The sequence below is a fragment of the Salmo salar genome, chromosome 18, assembly GCF_965601325.2.
Source record: "Salmo salar chromosome 18, fSalSal1, whole genome shotgun sequence".
NCBI lineage: Eukaryota > Metazoa > Chordata > Actinopteri > Salmoniformes > Salmonidae > Salmo > Salmo salar.
Window position 1 is genome coordinate 68,471,962 of NC_138308.1, and position 23,200 is coordinate 68,495,161.

At 45.6% G+C, this 23,200-nt stretch overlaps 1 protein-coding gene across 4 annotated transcripts in view; it reads right to left on the bottom strand.

Annotated features, from left to right (window-relative positions):
* Nucleotides 1–23,200, bottom strand: part of LOC106577495 (actin filament-associated protein 1) — a 117,773-nt gene that overhangs the window by 38,896 nt on the left and 55,677 nt on the right. For 2 of the 4 annotated variants that reach the window (XM_045701280.2, XM_045701282.2), the window contains exons 2-3: nucleotides 9,671–9,799; nucleotides 9,167–9,249 (exon numbers count right to left, since the gene is read on the bottom strand). In XM_045701280.2, coding sequence (XP_045557236.1) covers nucleotides 9,167–9,249; nucleotides 9,671–9,799 — 212 coding nt within the window. Of the gene's footprint in view, nucleotides 1–9,166; nucleotides 9,250–9,554; nucleotides 9,589–9,670; nucleotides 9,800–20,096; nucleotides 20,687–23,200 lie in introns of those variants that run through there. The other 2 variants (XM_045701281.2, XM_082965062.1) reach the window with 2 other exon arrangements.

The following is a 23,200-nucleotide window of genomic DNA, read 5'->3' on the forward strand; positions in this document are numbered from 1 at the left end:
CGGTTGGCCCTGGGTTCCTCCTAATGCAAGACAATGCTAGACCTCATGTGGCTGGAGTGTGTCAGCAGTTCCTGCAAGAGGAAGGCAGTGATGCTATGGACTGGCCCGCCCGTTCCCCAGACCTGAATCCAATTGAGCACATCTGGGACATCATGTCTCGCTCCATCCACCAACGCCACGTTGCACCACAGACTGTCCAGGAGTTGGCGGATGCTTTAGTCCAGGTCTGGGAGGAGATCCCTCAGGAGACCATCCGCCACCTCATCAGGAGCATGCCCAGGCGTTGTAGGGAGGTCATACAGGCACGTGGAGGCCACACACACTACTGAGCCTCATTTTGACTTGTTTTAAGGACATTACATCAAAGTTGGATCAGCCTGTAGTGTGGTTTTCCACTTTAATTTTGAGTGTGACTCCAAATCCAGACCTCCATGGGTTGATAAATTGGATTTCCATTAATTATTTTTGTGTGATTTTGTTGTCAGCACATTCAACTATGTAAAGAAAAAAGTATTTAATAAGATTATTTATTTCATTCAGATCTAGGATGTGTTGTTTAAGTGTTCCCTTTATTTTTTGAGCAGTATATATGTTCTGACTGTATACACAAAAGTATCTGGACACCCCTTCAAATTTGTGGATTCGGCTATTTCAGACCCACCAATTGCTGACGGGTGAATACAATTGAGTACACAGTCATGCAATCTCCATAGACAAACATTGGCAGTAGAATGGCCTTACTGAAGAGCTCAGTGACTTTCAACGTGGCACCGTCATAGGATGCCACCTTTTTAACAAGTCAGTTCCTCAAATTTCTGCCCTGCTAGAGCTGCCCTGGTCAATTGTAAGTGCTGTTATTGTGAAGTGGAAACATCTAGGAGCAACAACAGCTAAGCCGCGAAGTGGAGTGATGAATCACACTTCACCATCCGGCAGTTCGATGGACAAATCTGAGTTCGGTGGATGCCAGGAGAACGCTACCTGCCCAAATGCATAATGCCAACTGTAAAGTTTGGTGGAGGAGGAATAATGGCATTCTAGACGACTCTGTGCTTCCAACTTTGTGGCAACAGTTTGGGGAAGGCCCTTTCCTGTTTCAGCATGACAATGCCACCGTGCACAAAGCGAGGTCCATACAGAAATGGTTTGTCGGGATCATTGTGGAAGAACTTGACTGGCCTGTACAGAGCCCTGACCTCAACTCCATCAAACATCTTTGGGATGAATTGGAATGCCGACTGCGAGCCAGGCCTAATCGCCCAACACCAGTGCCAGACCTAACTAATGCTATTGTGGCTGAATGGAAGCTAGTTCCCGCAGCAATGTTCCAACATCTAGTGGAAAGCCTTCCCAGAAGAGTGGAGGCTTCAATAGCGGCAAAGGGGGGACCAACTCCATATTAATGCCCATGATTTTGGAATGAGATGTTCGACGAGCAGGTGTCCACATACACTACACGACCAAAAGTATCTCTGTGTGTCCACGTACAAATATGTGTATATCGGGCGTGTGTATGCGAACAAGAAAGAGAAGAGAGAAAATGTGTGTGTATGAGTGGCTCTCTATGAAAATGTGTGTAGGGGGTGGCTGGGTTGATTTGGGGAGAGGAGCTGAGGTGAGGTGTGGGGGGGGGGGGGGGGGGCACTCGCCAACATCAACACAGATGGAACTCATTTGTGTCTCAGCAGCAGGCCTGGCTAGGCTTGCCCCATATTCTCCTACATCGAGCCGGGATGGAGCAGCACCACTCTCAAACCCACACTCCATGCAATGTATCTGAGAGCAACTGGCGCTGGGCCATTCATCCGGCTCAAAGTAATGACATCAAATAGACGCACATGTACATGCCTAACCCCCTGTGTGATGGCTATCGGTAAGGGTCAATGTGTAGACTGAAACCCTGCTGTTGAAACACCACAGGGAGCATAGCCGAGAGAAAAAAAAGAGAGAGAGAGCGAGAGAGAGCGAGAGAGAGAGAGAGAGAGAGAGAGAGAGAGAGGGAGAGGGGGGAGATAGGATGGACTGTTCCCATGAGGTTTCAGTCAGTCTGTGTCAATCTGAACGCCTGGTGGCAATTATGACTGCCTAATCACGGCCAGCTGTGTGTGTGCGAAACATGGAGTACAAGAGTAAAGAAACTCCCCCTTCATCCTCTTTGTCTGATTCACAGATTTATGAGGTGAGGGTTGGGTAGTGTTGCACTGTATACCAAAACTGCTATACTTTTCCAATACAAGAACATTAAACATTTTGTTACTTGTGGTACTTCTGTCAAATGTGTCTCGCATCACATACGCATTGAGAGGGTCTAGTCATTTGACTGAATCTTCTCAAGGGGGCTGTAGCTAGCCAGGTTGCGCTTGCGCATGCAGCTGACACAGTGTGAGCCATTTTTGAGCAGCAAGCAAAAGGAGAGAAAATGCAGACAGCATAGCTTCTTCAAAGAGAAACATCATACCTTGTTGATAAAACTGGCTGCAGAAGCTAACTATGGGAATACTTTGATTACAGAGCAGCCCACGAAACAACTAAGCAAAATGTGTTACAAAGCAGTGCAAGGGAGGGTTAGTTCCAAAACATAATTATTATTATTTTTTACTATTTTTGATTATTTTTGAGTGACAATGACATGAAAATATATTCAGAATGACATTTATGTGAGCATTATAATATGATTACACAACTCAAAGGCCAGTAGCCACTAGCCAGCCAGCAGCCCTGGGCGAAGCATTGCACCCTGGGAAGTGAATTGCACTCTGATGTGTAAAATCCATTGTTTTTCTATGGCCTATAGACTATCGCAATACAGAAGCTTCAGAAATGAGTTTCAAAGTGTCTTTTATGTCGTTTTGGAACTAAACTATTCATTTAATATACATTCAATTATTTAGCTGTAATGAATTATATGTCTAATGAATGTCATTTGACCCAATATTATGGCCATAGATGAGCAAATTAGCACTGAAATGTATCAAATTACATTTAAAAAATGTCTAGAGATAATTGGTTTTGCATAAGAAAAATGTTAGGTTTTCTTCTGTTATTTAATATAGTGTTTTATTTTTTGCAAGAAATTGAACACAGAATATCATATATTCTATTTGTTATTTTATTTGTTCTACCAGTAATCAACATTTTATTCAATGTTTAAAAAAAGTAAAGCCCAGTGGTTATTCTGTGTCTTTAACTAATATGTTATTTAATTTTTGGGCCTGGTATTGTTTCAGCATCGAGTATCATTTTGGTATTGAGTACCGTTTCAGTATCGAGTATTAATATACTAAACTGGGTATCAAAGTCAAAAATCTGGTATCGTGAAAACACTGGTTAGGGGTAGTTTTAAAATGACTCAAGAAGCTCCTCCACTTAGTGAGTGTGAGTGTGCGTGTATACCCCGAGTACTGCCAGTGACTGAAGGTCAAAGGAGGAGCTACATCAACTCAGCAAAAAAAGAAACATCCCTTTTTCAGGACCCTGTCTTTCAAAGATAATTCAATAAAAAATCCAAATAACTTCACAGATCTTCATTGTAAAGGGTTTAAACACTGTTTCCCATGCTTGTTCAATGAACCATAAACAATTAATGAACATGCACCTGTGGAACGGTCGTTAAGACACTAACAGCTTACAGACAGTAGGCAATTAAGGTCACAGTTATGAAAACTTAGAACACTAAAGAGGCCTTTCTACTGACTCTGAAAAACACCAAAAGAAAGATGCCCAGGGTCCCTGCTCATCTGCATGAACGTGCCTAAGGCATGCTGCAAGGAGGCATGAGGACTGCAAATGTGGCCAGGGCAATAAATTGCAATGTCTGTACTGTGAGACGCCTAAGACAGCGCTACAGGGAGACAGGGCGGACAGCTGATCGTCCTCGCAGTGGCAGACCACGCGTAACAACACCTGCGCAGGATCGGTACATCCGAATATCACACCTGCGGGACAGGTACAGGATGACAACAACAACTGCCTGAGTTACACCAGGAACGCACAAACCCTCCATAAGTGCTCAAACTGTTCGCAATAGGCTGAGAGAGGCTGGACTGAGGGCTTGTAGGCCTGTTATAAGGCAGGTCCTCACCAGACATCACCGGCAACAACGTCACCTATGGGCACAAACCCACTGTCGCTGGACCAGACAGGACTGGCAAAGTGCTCTTCACTGACGAGTCACGGTTTTGTCTCACCAGGGGTGATGGTCGGATTTGCGTTTATCGTCGAAGGAATGAGCGTTACACCGAGGCCTGTACTCTGGAACGCAATCGATTTGGAGGTGGAGGGTCCGTCATGGTCTGGTGCAGTGTGTCACAGCATCATTGGACTGAGCTTGTTGTCATTGCAGGCAATCTCAATGCTGTGCGTTACAGAGAAGACATCCTCCTCCCTGATGTGGTACCCTTCCTGCAGGCTCATCCTGGCAAGACCCTCCAGCATGACAATGCCACCAGCCATACTGCTCGTTCTGTGCGTGATTTCTTGCAAGACAGGAATGTCAGTGTTCTACCATGGCCAGCGAAGAGCCCGGATCTCAATCCCATTGAGCATGTCTGGGACCTGTTGGATCGGAGGGTGAGGGCTAGGGCCATTCCCCCCAAAAAATTCTGGGAACTTGCAGGTGCCTTGGTGGAAGAGTGGGGTAACATATCACAGCAAGAACTGGCAAATCTGGTGAAGTCCATGAGGAGGGGACGCACTGCAGTACTTAATGCAGCTGGTGGCCACACCAGATACTGACTGTTACTTACATGTCTGTGAAACTTGTTCAGTTAATGTCTCAATTGTTGAATTTTGTTATGTTATGTTTACACATGTTAAGTTTGCTGAAAATAAACGCAGTTGACAGTTGACGTTTCATTTTTTGCTGAGTTCATTTTATGCTTCCACTAAGAAAACTAAGAGATCTAAGTATCCAGATCCCTCTCTACACATGGAACCGTTTCCATCCTCACCCCTCAAGGGTCCTGTCAATCAACAAGCATACCTTGTTTGTCAGCAGCCTCAAGGAACTCACTCTGTCTACAACCGACATTAACCCTTGACAATCTTTTCCTCAAGACTTTCATTTCCTGGAAGTAGGGCTCTGAGTTTTACCTGACACCCTGATCAGGAAAACTCCTGTCCTGGAGTTAAGAGCCCTTAGCCTGGTTAAACCAGACTGGGACCTGTACTCAGCAAGTGAAACAATGGTTTCACTGGTTTAACCAGGCTACAGGGCCATACCCTTGTTTACTAATCTATCTACTCTCGAGGTAAAGACAAGCACTAAGCACCCTCTATTCTACAGTCTGTGTGTTAACAGGAGTGTGATAGGGTGGTGACACTGTGTTGACGAACAACCACTTCATTGATCCCTGCATTCCTGTCTGGCCCTGACTGAGGACAGTGTTAGACTGGAACCACACAAGACTGGGGCTACTGTGTGGGAATGAGCAAGAGAAGGGAACTCTTAATGGGGTTGAGCTCATTCAAGGCCTCAGGTTTCAAAAATGTTTGCAGTGGTGAAAAAATCATCACATGAACACCTCCAATATGCTCTCTCTCTCTCTCTCTTGAGCATACACACACAGTACTCTTTCATACATTTTCCCTAACACACACACACACACATACACACAAACATGAACACACACACACACGAACACACACGAACACACAGATACACACACACAAACACACAGATACACACACAAACTCCTACACACACACACACACACCCCTCGCATACACCACACACAGGAGGGGAAGCCTGCTGGGTGGTTCAAAGTGAGGTTGATTTGGCTGGTTGGAATAAAATGCCCCAATCTTTGTCTATCTGATTAACAGATATCCTGTAAGGGACTCCTGACCCCTAATGATATTAGGGCCTGTGTGTGTGTGTGTGTGTGTGTGTGTGTGTGTGTGTGTGTGTGTGTGTGTGTGTGTGTGTGTGTGTGTGTGTGTGTGTGGTGTGTGTGTGTGTGTGTGTGTGTGTGTGTGCGCTTTGGAGAAAGGGTCAATAAAAAGTCAACTGCCCTGGCACAAATAACAATTCTTAGCGACAGCGGTCCTTGCCTCTATCAACAGTCTCTTTCTCTGCTAATCGCTAAGTGAACCTAACTAAATGCCACCCATGTGACCATCATAACTCTTCTGTAGTGGCTGAGAGGGTCTGTGTTAGCATGTTAGATGACTTTGCTAAAGGATGTTATTATGCTTATTCTAGAAATTTCAGGACCGCTGACCCAACACAATGCACTGAGTGTACAAAACATTAGGAACACTTGCTCTTTCCATGACATACTAGACTGACCAGGTAAATCCACTTCAATCAGTGTAGATGAAGGCGAGGAGACAGGTTAAATATGTTTTCAGCCTTGAGACAATTCAGACATGGATTGTGTATGTGTGCCATTCAAAGGGTGAATGGACAAGACAAAATATGTAAATGCCCTTGAACGGGGTAAGGTAGTAGGTGCCAGGCGCACCGGTTTGAGTGTGTCAAGAACTGCAAAGCTGCTGGGTTTTTCACGCTCAACAGTTTCCCGTGTATATCAAGAATGGTCCACCACCCAAAGAACATCCAGCTAACTTGAGACAACTGTGGGAAGCATTGGAATCAACACGGGCCAGTATCCTTGTGGAACGCTTTCGACTCCTTGTAGAGTACATGCCTCGACAAATTGGGGGGGAGGGGTGCAATAATGGGATTTGAGTCTCAATTCTTATTACATTTATTATTCCTCCCTCTCTAACATACACTATTACCTACAGGAATGGAGGAGACAGAGTTACCAAAGGAGAGAGAGAGAGGGAGAGAGCATTGGAGGGGGAGATTCAATGTTTGTGAACTGAAACCAAAGACGGTTGAGAAGAAAAAAACACAGCTACTTGGACAGTTTTCCAGAGGTCAGCATTGCAATATAATGAATGGTAATTTCAAAGGGAGAGGAAGAGAGAAAGAGACTGTATGACCCCGTAACCCCTCCCTCACCCCTCTCCTCCTCCTCCTCCTCCTTTTCCTCCCCCTCCTCCTCTTCCTCCCTCAAAGTATTCCCGGGAAGTGCAGCCAGGAGTTCCAGAGTCCAGACACACACTAGGGTCAGGAGAGGAGGACAGAGGTAGGATGGTTCTAATTACAAACTGTACTGTAAGGGGGTGTGTGTGTGTGTGTGTGTGTGTGTGTGTGTGTGTGTGTGTGTGTGTGTGTGTGTGTGTGTGTGTGTGTGTGTGTGTGCATACTCGTTTTCCTACCTTATCAGGACCCCAATGTCCTAACAATTCACTGACTGTCCTGAATTTCTTCAAATGCTATTTTGAGTTTAAGTGTTGGGTTAAGGTTTTGAGGGGTTAAGGTTAGGTTAAGGGTTAGGGTTAAGGTTTAGGGTTAGGGGTTAGGGAAAATCCCTTTTTTTTTTTTAAATGGTCAAACATTTGTACTCCCTAAAAAGTCCTGAAATGTCAAGAAAATGAAGCTGTGTGGATGTGTGTGCATGTCTCACACACTCCTCACCACAGCTTTGTAGAACAAGGTGTGGGTTATTGTCATGGTGAAGGGGGTTTATGGGATAGCACGGCACACCTGGATACGATCAGACATCCGCTTGGAGACAAATGGCACACGCACACATTCTGTTGCCACAGCACACACACACACACATCCACATATATTAAACCCTGTGTTATTGATGAGTGTCAGGGGTTGGGAGGTGGTGAGAGAGCAGAAACATATCGATCTCAGAACTACCCTTCCTACTGATTTATAAGAGACTGTTAAAACGCCCTGAAACACTTCACATGGTTACAACACCCTCCAATATGATTGGATGTGACATTCATTGGACAGAGTACTGCATGCAATCTGGCTTGAGCTTATGCAACATGTCTCAATGTTTCAAGTTACTTGTGGTTGAAGAATGTGGAAGGAATTTCCTCTTGAATGACAATAAACATCATCAAGCGATCAATCAAGTTTATAGGCTGTGTTGAGATCTGATCCAGTACAAATAACTACCATGCCCAGTTAGATGACTACCATGCCCAGTTAGATGACTGCCATGCCCAGTCAGATGACTACCATGCCCAGTCAGATGACTGCCATGCCCAGTCAGATGACTGCCATGCCCAGTCAGATGACTACCATGCCCAGTCAGATGACTACCATGCCCAGTCAGATGACTGCCATGCCCAGTCAGATGACTACCATGCCCAGTTAGATGACTACCATGCCCAGTTAGATGACTACCATGCCCAGTCAGATGACTACCATGCCCAGTCAGATGACTGCCATGCCCAGTCAGATGACTACCATGCCCAGTCAGATGACTACCATGCCCAGTTAGATGACTGCCATGCCCAGTCAGATGACTGCCATGCCCAGTCAGTTGACTACCATGCCCAGTCAGATGACTACCATGCCCAGTCAGATGACTGCCATGCCCAGTCAGATGACTACCATGCCCAGTCAGATGACTACCATGCCCAGTTAGATGACTACCATGCCCAGTCAGATGACTACCATGCCCAGTCAGATGACTACCATGCCCAGTCAGATGACTACCATGCCCAGTCAGATGACTGCCATGCCCAGTCAGATGACTGCCATGCCCAGTCAGATGACTGCCATGCCCAGTCAGATGACTACCATGCCCAGTCAGTTGACTACCATGCCCAGTCAGATGACTACCATGCCCAGTCAGATGACTACCATGCCCAGTCAGTTGACTACCATGCCCAGTCAGATGACTACCATGCCCAGTTAGATGACTGCCATGCCCAGTCAGATGACTACCATGCCCAGTCAGATGACTACCATGCCCAGTCAGTTGACTACCATGCCCAGTCAGATGACTACCATGCCCAGTCAGATGACTACCATGCCCAGTCAGATGACTACCATGCCCAGTCAGTTGACTACCATGCCCAGTCAGATGACTGCCATGCCCAGTCAGATGACTACCATGCCCAGTCAGATGACTACCATGCCCAGTCAGATGACTACCATGCCCAGTCAGATGACTACCATGCCCAGTCAGATGACTACCATGCCCAGTCAGTTGACTACCATGCCCAGTCAGATGACTGCCATGCCCAGTCAGATGACTACCATGCCCAGTCAGAGAAGAGTAAAGTGATGTAAAGGTGGTGATGTCAGAGGTTAGGGATCAGAGGTGATGTGAGGTTGTCTTACCAGCCAGGGTTGTGGGATCTCTGGGAGGGGCATCTGAGGGGGGGCCGGGAGGCTGCTGTGGATCTCTGACTTGAACGAGGGCTCTGAGAGAGAAATAGAGAGATAAAGAGAGAGATTTTAGAGACAGTAGAAGACTGCAAAGTAAACACAAGAAAAGGACAATAATTGGAATTTGGTTTCATCCATGTAATGTTTCTAAACAATAAGATGGACCAGAAAGAATTACATATAAAAGGGATTGAGGTGAACTGAATGGACAAAAGTTGTGTAATAGTTGACGTGCGGTGGTTGGGAGTCTGACCTTAACTGAACTGAGGTTGTGTAAAGGTTAAGTGATGGTTGTAGGTCTGACCGTGAGGTTGTATAAAGGTTGTGTTTAGGTTCTGACCATTAGCGTTGAGGACCCTGTGGAGGATGTTGGAGATGAGTGGGGTTGTGTAAAGGTTATGTGATGGTTGTAGGTCTGACCGTGAGGTTGTAGAAAGGTTGTGTTTAGGTTCTGACCATTAGCGTTGAGGACCCTGTGGAGGATGTTGGAGATGAGCATCTTCTTCTCCCTGACCCCAGAACTCAGATACTCCCTGTCCAGCAGGTCCAGGAACAGACGCAGCTCACACACCAACTCCTCCATGGCTGCAGAAAGACACAGGACACAAACAATAGAATGTTAGACAGCAGACACACTCGCAAACACACAGGCTATATTATACTCATGGGCCAGCAAAGGTGTAACGTAATAATGTGGTTATGACCAAGTCGATGTCAACACTCTCTGTAGGATATACCGTTTCAACAGCATTCGAAGACTCTTGGGAAACAAACGCAACCTAACTGACGTATTCAAAGCTGTATGTAGACACCATGATTAAGAGTTGCCCAACCGAGGCTGGGCCTGGCACTAGACCTGAGGAATCTTCCCTGCCATCAAAGTTGATTTGCAGCTCTGGGAACATATACATTCACTAACCTTAGTAGACAAACAATAGGTACAGCCCATATAAAGGCATAGCTGGATGTTTAGGTGCGTGTGTGTGTGTGTCTTTCACTGGGAGTGAGAAAAGGGTATGGATCGCTTCACGTTGAGTTATGGCGGTGATATGCGTGTTAGGCTCCGCACATCAATCCAGAACTCCTCTGTAGATAAAGAACACACACACACACCTCTATCTTTAATGGTTCAGCCCTTTCAGTTCCAGCAGAGCGTGTAACAAACATGTTTTATTGCTGATGACATCATATGAACTCTAAATAGTGGACGTTCATTGACAGGCCCCTAGAAGTTATGGTTGGTTAGCTAAGCATATAATCAGAGGTCCTATATGTGGTTTGTTCCGTAGAGAATTCCCCTGGCCTCCCACTATGACAGAAAAACACACACTCACGATGAAACTATCTGTATCGTTTAACCCCTGCAAAGGCATAATTCCTCACAGACCATGCTCGTGTGTCTTGAATGATTCCATTAAAATCAGTTCAGTTGAACTCTGTGAGGAGCAATACAATTTCTAGGGTGGTATATTTTGATACACCTATTGAGTAATGCATTATGTCATAGAAAATGGTAATGCAATTATCCGCATCCCCTCCACATGTGAAATCTGACTGACAGCTAACGAAACGGTTTGGAATGTTCAACACACAGCAGTACAGAGTGATTCGGGCATAGTCTCAATTGACATACAGCACGTATTGTTTTTGCCAGACACCTGCGATGATATAACATCTAGTAGGCCCTATAAAAGCCTGAAGGACCCCCTTGACAGCTCTATTAATGATAGTGATGTACAGTTTGGGGATGGTGGCCTAAACCTTTGATCAGTGCGTCTGGCATTGAGATCGGTGCATACCGTTGTCTGCCAGAGACATTTACGAGGTTAGAACACATATCCATATTTTACTCTCACAGCTATGGAGAAGACTGGGGAGTCTTTCTCTATAGCTGTACAAACAGCAGCTTTCACACATTCCTGTTGTAATCTTATTATCCTTTAAGAGAGGAGGGGGGAGAGAGAGGGATAGAGAGACAGATACCCATTTCAGACAGAAAGTGTGGTATATTTCCTGTAATAAATATAAGGCAATGTTTATATGACCCACTTTCAAACAGACCCTCATTTATCACTTTCTTGCTGGTACACTGCAACAACACAAAAATCAAGTTGCTTCAAATTATTATTAAGTAACTGGTTCCACAGCCATGCTACATTAACAAAAAAATATATATTTGGCCCAAACCTACCTCTAACTTGACATAACTTCTCATATGTTCATTCAACTATAGATTATATTTGGGGGGGAAAAGTGCTGTGCAAAAGAAGTGCTGTGGAACTGGTTACCAGTGGTGAAAAAGTACCCAATTGTCATACAAGTAAAGATAACTTAATAGAAAATGACTCAAGTAAAAGTCACCCAGTAAAATAATACTTGAGTAACAGTCTAACAGTATTTGGTTTTAAATATACTTAAGTATCAAAAGTAAAAAGTATATATATAATTTCGCATTCTTTACATTAAGCAAACCGGATGACACGATTGTATTTGTTATTTACGGATAGCCAGGGGCACACTCCAACACTCTTAATTTAATTTACAAACAAAGCATTTGTGTTTAGTGAGTCCGTCAGATCAGACTCAGTAGGGATGACCAGGGATGTTCTCTTGATAAGTGTGTGAATTTGACAATTTCGAAATGTAACAAGTACTTTTGGGTGTCAGAGAACATTTATGGAGTAAAAAGCGCATGAATTTCTTTAGAAATGTAGTGGAGTAAAAGTAAAAGTTGTAAAAAATATAAATAGTAATGTAAAGTACAGATACCCCAAAAAAACGACTTAAGCATTACCTTAAAGTACACACACAGACACAAACCTTGCTTTGAACATACAATGTTTTCAACTTACATATTTTACACACGTTGACATACATGATTACATTGTGCATGTCCATTTATACAGTAATTATTATTCAACATGACCTCACTTGAGATTTGAACTCAAAATCTCTTGGTTCATGGCAAACCTCTAGGTTCAATTATCATTTCATCTGACTACTCTCTCATCATTGACTTGATTTACTTATTTCAGTCATTTTAGGGTTTTCTGTATAGTAATCTAAATGTTGGTGGGTCATATTAGTCTGTTTTTAATGTTACTCCTTAATCACTATAATAAATAAAATAGCTGTTCTACAGAGAGAGAGCGAGGATTTTAGGCTGGGTTTCAATCCCTATTATATGTAATTCTGTTCCATTTTATTGTTAAGAAACATAACATGAATGAAACCAAATTCCATGTATTGTCCCTTCTTGTGTTTACATGTATAAGCACTTGGTGACAACAACTGATGTGAAAATAGCTTTTTTTAATTAAATTCTAGCGAGAGGTGGGGCATAGCCAAGGACTAAACAAGTGCAGTTGAAGTCGGAAGTTTACATACACTTATGTTGGAGTCATTAAAACTAATTTTTCAACCACTCCACAAATTTCTTGTTAACGAACTATAGTTTTGGCAAGTCGGTTAGGACATCTACTAGGTGCATGACAAGTCATTTTCCCAATAATTGTTTACAGACAGATTATTTCACTTATTATTCACTGTATCACAATTCCAGTGGGTCAGAAGTTTACATACATTAAGTTGACTGTGCTTTTAAACAGCTTGGAAAATTCCAGAAAATTATGTCATGACTTTAGAAGCTTCTGATAGGCTAATTGACATCATTTGAGTCAATTGGAGGAGTGCCTGTGGATGTATTTCAAGGTCTAACTTCAAACTCAGTGCCTCTTTACTTGACATCATGGGAAAATCAAAAGAAATCAGCCAAGACAGGTACAAAAGTACCTATATCCACAGTAAAACGAGTCCTATATCGACATAACCTGAAAGGCCGTTCAGCAAGGAAGAAGCCACTGCTCCAAAACCACCATAAAAAAAGGGGTTTGCAACTGCACATGGGGACAAAGATCGTACTTTTTGAGAAATGTCCTCTGGTCTGATGAAAAAAAAAATAGAACTGTTTGGCCATAATGACAATCGTTATGTTTGGAGGAAAAAGGGGGATGCTTGCAAGCCGAAGAACACCATCCCAACTGTGAAGCACGGGGGTGGAAGCATCATGTTGTGGAGGTGCTTTGCTGCAAGAGGGACTGGTGCACTTCACAAAATAGATGGCATCATGAAGACGGAAAATGATGTGGATATATTGAAGCAACATCTCAGGACATCAGTCAGGAAGTTAACGCTTGGTCGCAAATGGGTCTTACAAATGGACAATGACCCCAAGCATACTTCCAAAGATGGGGCAAAATTGCTTAAGGACAACAAAGTCGAGATATTGGAGTGGCCATCACAAAGCCCTGACCTCAATCCTATAGAAAATTTGTGGGCAGAACTGAAAATATGTGTGCGAGCAAGGAGGCCTACAAACCTGACTCAGTTACACCAGCTCTGTCAGGAGGAATGGGCCAAAATTCACCCAACTTATTGTGGGAAGCTTGTGGAAGGCTACCTGAAACGTTTGACCCAAGTTAAACAATTTAAAGGCAATGCTACCAAATACTAATTGAGTGTATGTAAACTTCTGACCCACTGGGAATGTGATGAAAGAAATAAAAGCTGAAATAAATCAATCATTCTCTCTACTATTATTCTGACATTTCACATTCTTAAAATAAAGTGGTGATCCTAATTGACCTAAAACAGGGGATTTTTACTAGGATTAAATGTCAGGAATTGTGAAAAACTGAGTTTAAATGTATTTGATTAAGGTGTATGTAAACTTACGACTTCAACTGTACCCTTCTTATTTTTGTTGTTGTTGTGTGTGTGTGTGTGTGTGTGTGTGTGTGTGTGTGTGTGTGTGTGTGTGTGTGTGTGTGTGTGTGTGTGTGTGTGTGTGTGTGTGTGTGTGTGTGTGTGTGTGTGTGTGTCTTGATGTCTGACAGGTCCTTAAACACTACTCTGCCTTCTCCTGTCACTCCGATGATAGAGGCCCTAGGCAGTGTGTGTGTGTGTGGCGCTGGTCCTGAGTTGAAAGGCTGTCACGTCCCCAGACTAAACACAGCAGAAGGGGTGGGTGTGCTACAGACACCATTTGTAAATGAGAGACAGACAGACACTGTCAAATACACACAACTACAAACTCAGGACAAGAACATAAACCAGATGTTTTTCCCTCTCACCTTAAATAGCCTGCATTTTCCATAACAAAATGTGTTACTATTCTATTAAGACACACTCAAAATGTCATACAGGAACTAAATATAGCAGTACATAAGTACGCTGAGAGTACAAAACATTAAGAACACCTGCTCTTTCCATGACAGACTGACCAGGTGAATCCAGGTGAAAGCTATGATCCCTTATTGATGTCACTTGTTAAATCCACTTCAATCAGTGTACATGAAGGGGAAGAGACAGGTTTAATAATTTTTAAGCTTTGAGACAATTGAGACATTGTGTATGTGTGCCATTCAGAGGGCGAAGGGTCAAGAAAATATGTAAGTACCTTTGAACCAGGTATGGTAGTAGCTACCAGGAGCACTAGTTTGTGTCAAGAATTGCAACGCTGATGGGGTTTTCACTCTCAACAGTTTCCCGCGTGAATCAAGAATGGCCCACCACTCAAAGGACCTCCAGTCAACTTGACACAACTGTGGGAAACATTGGTGTCAACATGGGCCAGCATCCCTGTGGAACACTTTCAACACCTTGTAGAGTCCATGCCCTGATGAATTGAGGCTGTTCTGAGGGCAAAATGAGTGCCACAACTCAATATTAGGAAGGTGTTCTTAATGTTTTTGTACACGCATTGTTTATTTTTCACATTGTGTAGCCTAAGTGATAGGCAACCTACAAAACACAACCCAAACTCACCCTTACAATACAGGAAAACCAGTGGGTGTATTTACAGAAATGAGAGAGCGCATCGTCATTATCCATCCTATAAGCAGTCTGTATTGAGCTATCGTACGACGCCCACATGTGTACTACAACTACTCGTCTAGACCATATATCATAAAGCCTATGTAATCTGACATCATGTCTGTTTGAGAAACTCGAGCCAGGCTTCTGAGGGAGCTCTGGTGTTCTTTGGATCAAGTGGTAGCCTGCTCCACTTTGATGTCTGATGATAGATGATAGATCCCGCCCAGACTCTGTGTGTTGACTGAGCCAATGGGCATAAGATACTCCAGACCTGGACCAATGACAGGCTGGTTAGTGTATGCACTGCGGACATGGACCACCAAACATAGATTGTGTGCAGTGCAGGTACGCTTGAGTTTACTATTCCATAGAATGTCAATGGTAATCAGCAAATGCAATATATTGAGTGTCATTGTGGGATATAGGGAACTGCCAAATAATCTGTTGCGTTGTAGGCAGAATGTTGCAGTTGGACGTTTGTGAAGTTAATTGGGGTGGTTTATGGTCTGGCGTCGCCATGGTTACCATCCTCGCGTCAGTCGTTCACCACACAACAGGGCATCGCTCAACGCTGTTTGCACACAGCTCCTTATATCAACCCCCAGCGCACGCGCACACACACACACACACACACACACACACACACACATGCTACAGCTGGCTCATCCAGCTGACCCTCCTACTGTGCCCCCCCTCCTCCTTCTGCCCTCCTTCTGCCTTCTGCCCCTCCTCCTTCTGCCCTCGTCTCTGGATTGGGACTTTTCCCCCTTCCCTCCCTCCCTCTCTCCCTCCCTCCCTCCCTCTCTCCCTCCCTCTCTCCCTCCCTCCCTCCCTCCTTCCCTCCCTCCCTCCCTCTCTCCCTCCCCCCCTCCTTCCCTCCTTCCCTCCCTCTCCCTCCCCCCCCTTCCCTCCCTCCCTCTCTCCCTCCCCCCCTCCTTCCCTCCCTCCCTCCCTCTCTCCCTCCCTCTCTCCCTCCCTCCCTCCCTCCCTCCCTCCCTCCCTCTCTCCCTCCCTCCCTCCCTCCTTCCCTCCCTCCCTCCCTCCCTCTCTCCCTCCCCCCCTCCTTCCCTCCTTCCCTCCCTCTCCCTCCCCCCCCTTCCCTCCCTCCCTCTCTCCCTCCCCCCCTCCTTCCCTCCCTCCCTCTCTCCCTCCCCCCCTCCTTCCCTCCCTCCCTCTCTCCCTCCCCCCCATCTTCCCTCCGTTGGGGTGAACTGAGTGCCTTACTCCGGGGTCTGAGTCAGCACATTTCCTCCAGCCGGCCTACGCCCACATTCAGAGAGAGGAAGCCCAGTGCGGGGGAAACACGCTACCTCCCCTGGGCCCCTGGAACTCTCTCCCTGGAGCCCCTGTTTGACCCAGAAAAGCTAACCTGGGACTCTTTCCGTAGATTACACAGCAAGTCAGATAGAAATGTGATGTGTAGAACATACATGATTCTCTGTCATTTAGAGTAGGGAATCGTGCCAGTTCTGTACGTCATATTTCTACCTTAATAATCCTCTAAACTCCGTGAAGACAAGAGTCGGCCTGCAGGCCACGATCACCCCAATCAAAAGGGTGAATATCATATCAAATCACGGTCATAGAAACGCAATGAGCGTTTAATAAACCTTCAATAGAACACTCATGCTTCTGGGTCCTTTCCCCTGAGAACCCAACCCATGTACTGTAAGATGATGAGATCAGTGGCTGCATTAGCTTATGACGAGAGACAAGCACTCGCTATCCTGGTCTGTAATTACCAGGGCTCTGGGTTCCACGGGGAATGCCAAGGGAACATCACGGTGGACTATATCATCTCTATCACTTACACAGGTGGTTTTACAAGCAGATGTGCCAAACCACAAACATCTGAGTCGGACTGATCTGGACCTCAAAACCTACCCCTCATCTGAGAGAAGGGAACCAGAGTCCGTAGTTCATAGAGCGAAAGAGAGGCAGGGGAGAGGGAGAGAGAGAGAGGGTAGGATGGAATGGAGAGGGAGGGAGGGAGAGAGAGAGAGCGAGAGAGCGTGAGAGAAAGAGTGAAGCTCCTCCAGTATCTGTGTAAGGGGATAATTACAGAGCACTCAATGTGAAAGCGCACCACTGAGAGGGGATGGAGGGAAGAAAAGAGAACAGGAGAGGATGGTGGTTAGAGGCTCTGGATCTCGAGTTGGACTCATCTTTCTTGGAGGAATGGAGGGCCTGAGGAGACTTGGTGGTGCCAGGGGATGGCATCCCATCCCAACCTGGACTGTAGTTATGTCACCGGCCATTTGCATTCAACCAAGAAAGAAAGAAAGAAAGAAAGTCGAAAGAAGATAGCGTGGCTGATGTAGTCTATCCGAGTCAGAAGGAGGTTGATGAGATGAGCATTTAGGCTCCCATGCCATACTTCAAGTTTGTGGTAAAGCTAGAGCCATCCATGTGTTGGCCTAAAGCCAAGTTAACTGGTGTGACGCTCAAAGGGAAACCGCTCCACTTTGATTGACAGCTCCTAACCAGACAGTATTTAAAAGCATCTATTCCCATTAGACTCCACCCAGCACAGACCACAACCCCCTTTCCACCCTTTCTTCCATCAGTTCCATTTTCAGTCATGTTGTTGGTGTTTTTCTCAAGAGCTACTCTTGCCCCCCCCCCAATTTGGCAATGCCAGACCCCACCAAAACCCTCTCGCGATGGTGTTGGTTCTATCCGGACCAAATGTATATCTTCACCCCAGACAGATAAACTAGCTAACCACCTCATCCTCTTATAGATGCTAAGCCTTTTATATCAGGCTAAGAGATAATCAGAGATGATCAACAACTTCGGTTATTGCCCTGAGGATATTGCCAAAGAAAGCAAGAGTAGTTATTTATGATTGCCAATGCTGCATGCATTCGGAAATTAAATCAGATGGCCCTGCAAAACCAATGTTACATCGAGCCTAATCGTGGTTTACCGATTTATGTTTTTCGTAATCTGTCCACATGCAATTGTATCAAGTCAAAAGGCTTTGGATTTGTGTTGGATAAAGGCACAGTCAAACTATATGATAGCCACACCATATGACAGTCACAATGCATGACAGTCACACTGTATGACACAAGTCTTATATAAGTCTACATATGGCTCTTCATCACGATGGTTTTCCAATGTGCATAAGGCTATTGACAGGAATGGAGGTGGCCAGGGGTCTCCAATTAGGGTTGGAATTAAAGTCTCTGTGCCTGCATGCCAGTTCACTGACAGATTGACTTTGATAAGGGGGGATTATGAACTCATTTTTCTTCCTCTCTCTTCTCCTCCTCTTTGGATCGGGTTTTCCTGCCATTGAAAGGGGGTCCCGTTTATCTTTTGACACAAGAAAGCCTTTAAAAATCCATCATCATTGGGGTGCTGAGTGGGGTTCTAAAAGAGAGGGGGACTCCCCATTCGCTAAAACAGAACCAAATGGGCCAACGAACGAAGGGGGCCAAATTGCTGACACCATGGCCACATCACAGGCACCCAACGCGGTGCCAATTAAAGCCACATCGTCTGAGGGTTTCCGACCGAGGGGAAACTACGATAATAAACACATTAACACTCCATTCATATTGCCCCCAAAATGGCACCACGTAAGAGTTTTAGAAACAGGGAGAGAAAGTGATTTCTTTCCAACTGCCAAGTTTGCCTGCTGCTAGTACCCCCCACTTGTGGATAGGCTGATCACAAGGCAAAACTTAAAAACACCCTCTCCATGTCCCAGCCCTTGAGCCAAAACACACTTCCCACATTCTCATGTGGCGTGGAGATGAGATTACAGCATTACGACACAATGGATGTCTGTCGGTGACCCTACCAAACGTTAAGCTGCGATAAATTGCCAAGCTACCTGATACCACGCAGCTGCCAACCCGAGGATAGAGGAGGGTAGGAGGGTAGCAGAGGAGCCAGGTTTTGTTATTGTAGGGACACGGTCTCCTGCAGAGAAACAAAGACATATGGAGCCACTTGGTGTTGTCATACCACGACTATGTTGTTGACCTCAGGGAAAATCTTACATTACCTCCAGGTTGACCTTAGGTATGTGGGCCTATGTAACGGATGAGTTGAGTGACACCACCACGATCATTTGTGTAAGTAATATCATCGAAAAATTGCTTAATTTGTAAAGATTAAACCTTACCGGAGACCAAAATCTAATTTAGAATAACATTGGAACATAAACAAAAGCGTTCCATGACTGTTATGATATATTATAAACTATGATGCCCTGATTGAATTGGTGGTACGGCAACAAAAGTAAACCACCCAAATCAATGAGCTCGTAAAACTCATGCACAGTATACTGTAGCAGCTCCAAGTGCGCTCCCCTGGAAAGAAGCGGTCACTGCTCACCTCGTCCCGCGCCAGCGGGCGGCAGCTGCGCCCAGCGAGGGCACAATCCAGTGATTATCATGCGGGACTGCCTGGACGCTGAGAGGGCTGCTATTCATCAGTGTTGCCCGGGGTCAGAAAGGGGAGAGGGCGGGGAGGGCTCAGGTTGCAACTAGCTACTCTAGTCGCGACGCATAATTCCATGGACAACAAAACCACGACCCTAATGACACTGTCAGGAGCCAGGGGTGGCCAGCAATCTTTCCAGGCTCCAGCTCGCGGCAAACCTCTCGCTCTCTCTGTTATGAGGGGAACTATTATTATAACTGCACACAGAATAATTCATTTAATGAGTTTTCATTATAGCAAAGCGGCAATGACAATTTACAATGCGGGGTGATAATGATTTGCAACAATGCATTGTTTATTATTAGGATATAACGGTTACATTGTTATTATACAATAACAGGCCTAGTCTAATGCATCATCAATGAATTATATATAATTATATTTTCACTTCCAGTAAGTGTGTTGGCTATTGAACTCGTTTCGTTTTAAACCAGCAGCTCTCAAGGGGAGATTGCAAATGGATGTGTCAGATACATATCAATATTTACAGTGGCCAGCTGTTGAAGCCGTGAACCAAAAGCGCATGCTGACGTTTGAATACACTCACCCCTGGAAGCGAACAAAATGGGATCGCTCCGCATGGTGGCTTCCCAACGCATCTAAATCCCAGCAAACAGAAGCAGGCGAGTGCCCGGCAGCTGTCGAATATCAATAAAAATCCCTCTCTCCGCGGGTCAGCGGCCAACGACGGACCCTTGTCTGTTTCTTTGAGGATAGATTTGCCCCGCGATACCAGCTCTGAACAGGCTTTCTTCACCGTGCGCTTTACGACCAACCGGCAACGTCTCCGTCACGAGTCTCCTTACAAACTTTTCTCCGGCTTTTCCCTCTTTGCTTCCTTCCTTCCGTCCTCCTCCCTCTTTCAAAACCTACTCAAACTGCCTGTGCCTGCATGGTCTGCTCAGCTCAGAAACGGAGCGGATCTTGTTTGAATGCTTGCATCTGCAGTCTGTTACGGTGCTGACAGGCGGCCAATAAAGAGAGGGCTAGTCGTGCCTTGCAAGCAAGCGCGCCGAGGGCAGACTGAACTTTTCTAATATCTCCCCCTCTCTATCTTTGCTGAAAGGTGAGACGCGACCCCTTTTCTCTCCGCCCAGCTCTCTCTCTCGGGCTCGTATTCCAGTGTGCAGTTAACGAAGGGAAGAAAATGTAAAAACATCAGGCAGGCAGGGCTAGCCCAGTTCGGAGTTCTCCCCCTTTTCCTCAGCGGCAGATGGGTTATTGAACTCAGGCTGGCTCGCCCCTAGGGATGGGGAAAATCGGCAGTTTATGGTAATAGTAGGTCATTAAGGACCGTCCGCGTCTCTCACTGCATCCGTCACACGGTTTTGTGTCCAGAGGGGAGAACAACAGCCAGCCAATGACAGATGTGAGAGTGGGGCTCAAGTTGAAATACAGGGATACTGTATAATACCTCACCCAACTCAGACTCAACAAAACAAGGTCTGCTGTATTGCATAGTTTAGGTAGACTGTAGCCTAGAAACGCTGGTTCAGAACTGAAAAGTTTTACCATGTGTAAATTGACACATTGAAACGAAATCATATGTAATTAAGGCTTTTCTGGACTATAAACTAAACACTTGAGGGTGTGTGCCTAGCTATGCAAAAACAAACCGACCTAACCTTCACTTCTACTGTATGTTAGTAGATTAGAGGTTTGGGTTTGGTAAAAATTGTCAGAAAAGGACCACACACATTTTGGGGTAGGAGCTGATTTCTTTGGGCAGGGCTGTCAAAACAACGTGGTAAAATCCTCAACAAGAAGCCCTGTGGATTTTCATCTCATTTTTATTTTCCAACAAACAGTCAAGCGAAAACAAAAACACAGCAAGACACAGGTTGTCAATAATGTAGAGTATTTTTAAGGCCCTAGTAGACCCTAGATGGCATTCCTTACAGCTAGTGTTCATTATGGTACGCAGGGTATTATGGTATGCAGTCCAGATGCACCCACCGTGGGTTAATTGCAATAGTGGGAGGAGTGCTTCTTGAGTTGAGAGCAGACTTTAGGTAGTGTGAAATAAAACCACAAATGTTGCTTCAGGGAGGAAACTGAGCTTTAGGGTGGTAAACAAATGGCCTGATTGCACTGATTATAGTGTTAAAGATGTGGTGCAACGGATGGGCCAATTGGAGGTGTGTGTGCATGTGTGTGTTAGAAACGATATGAGCTATAGTGTGACCATGCAAGGTGTGAACCTTCAACCTTGTTTGACTGCACACCCTCAAGTGTGCACACACAGTACCAGTCAAAAGTTTGGACACACCTTCTCATTCAAGGGTTTTTCTTTATTTTTACTATTTTCTACATTGTAGAAAAATAGTGAAGACATCAAAACTATGAAATAACACATATGAAATCATGTAGTAACCAAAAAAAGTGTATTTTAGATTTGAGATTCTTCAAAGTAGCCAACCTTTTGCCTTGATGACAGATTTGCCCACTCTTGGCATTCTCTCATTTTTTACATTTACATTTTAGTCATTTAGCAGACGCTCTTATCCAGAGCGACTTACAAATTGGTGCATTCACCTATAATATCCAGTGGAACAACCACTTTACAATAGTGCATCTAAATCTTTTAAGGGGGGGGGGGTTAGAAGGATTACCTTATCCTATCCCAGGTATTCCTTGAAGAGGTGGGGTTTCAGGTGTCTCCGGAAGGTGGTGATTGACTCCGCTGTCCTGGCGTCGTGAGGGAGCTTGTTCCACCATTGGGGTGCCAGAGCAGCGAACAGTTTTGACTGGGCTGAGCGGGAACTGTGCTTCCTCAGAGGTAGGGAGGCGAGCAGGCCAGAGGTGGATGAACGGAGTGCCCTTGTTTGGGTGTAGGGCCTGATCAGAGCCTGAAGGTACGGAGGTGCCGTTCCCCTCACAGCTCCGTAGGCAAGCACCATGGTCTTGTAGCGGATGCGAGCTTCGACTGGAAGCCAGTGGAGAGAGCGGAGGAGCGGGGTGACGTGAGAGAACTTGGGAAGGTTGAACACCAGACGGGCTGCGGCGTTCTGGATGAGTTGTAGGGGTTTAATGGCACAGGCAGGGAGCCCAGCCAACAGCGAGTTGCAGTAATCCAGACGGGAGATGACAAGTGCCTGGATTAGGACCTGCGCCGCTTCCTGTGTGAGGCAGGGTCGTACTCTGCGAATGTTGTAGAGCATGAACCTACAGGATCGGGTCACCGCCTTGATGTTGGTGGAGAACGACAGGGTGTTGTCCAGGGTCACGCCAAGGCTCTTAGCACTCTGGGAGGAGGACACAAGGGAGTTGTCAACCGTGATGGCGAGATCATGGAACGGGCAGTCCTTCCCCGGGAGGAAGAGCAGCTCCGTCTTGCCGAGGTTCAGCTTGAGGTGGTGATCCGTCATCCACACTGATATGTCTGCCAGACATGCAGAGATGCGATTCGCCACCTGGTTGTCAGAAGGGGGAAAGGAGAAGATTAATTGTGTGTCATCTGCATAGCAATGATATGAGAGACCATGTGAGGATATGACAGAGCCAAGTGACTTGGTGTATAGCGAGAATAGGAGTGGGCCAAGAACAGAGCCCTGGGGGACACCAGTGGTGAGAGCACGTGGTGCGGAGACAGATTCTCGCCACGCCACCTGGTAGGAGCGACCTGTCAGGTAGGACGCAATCCAAGCGTGC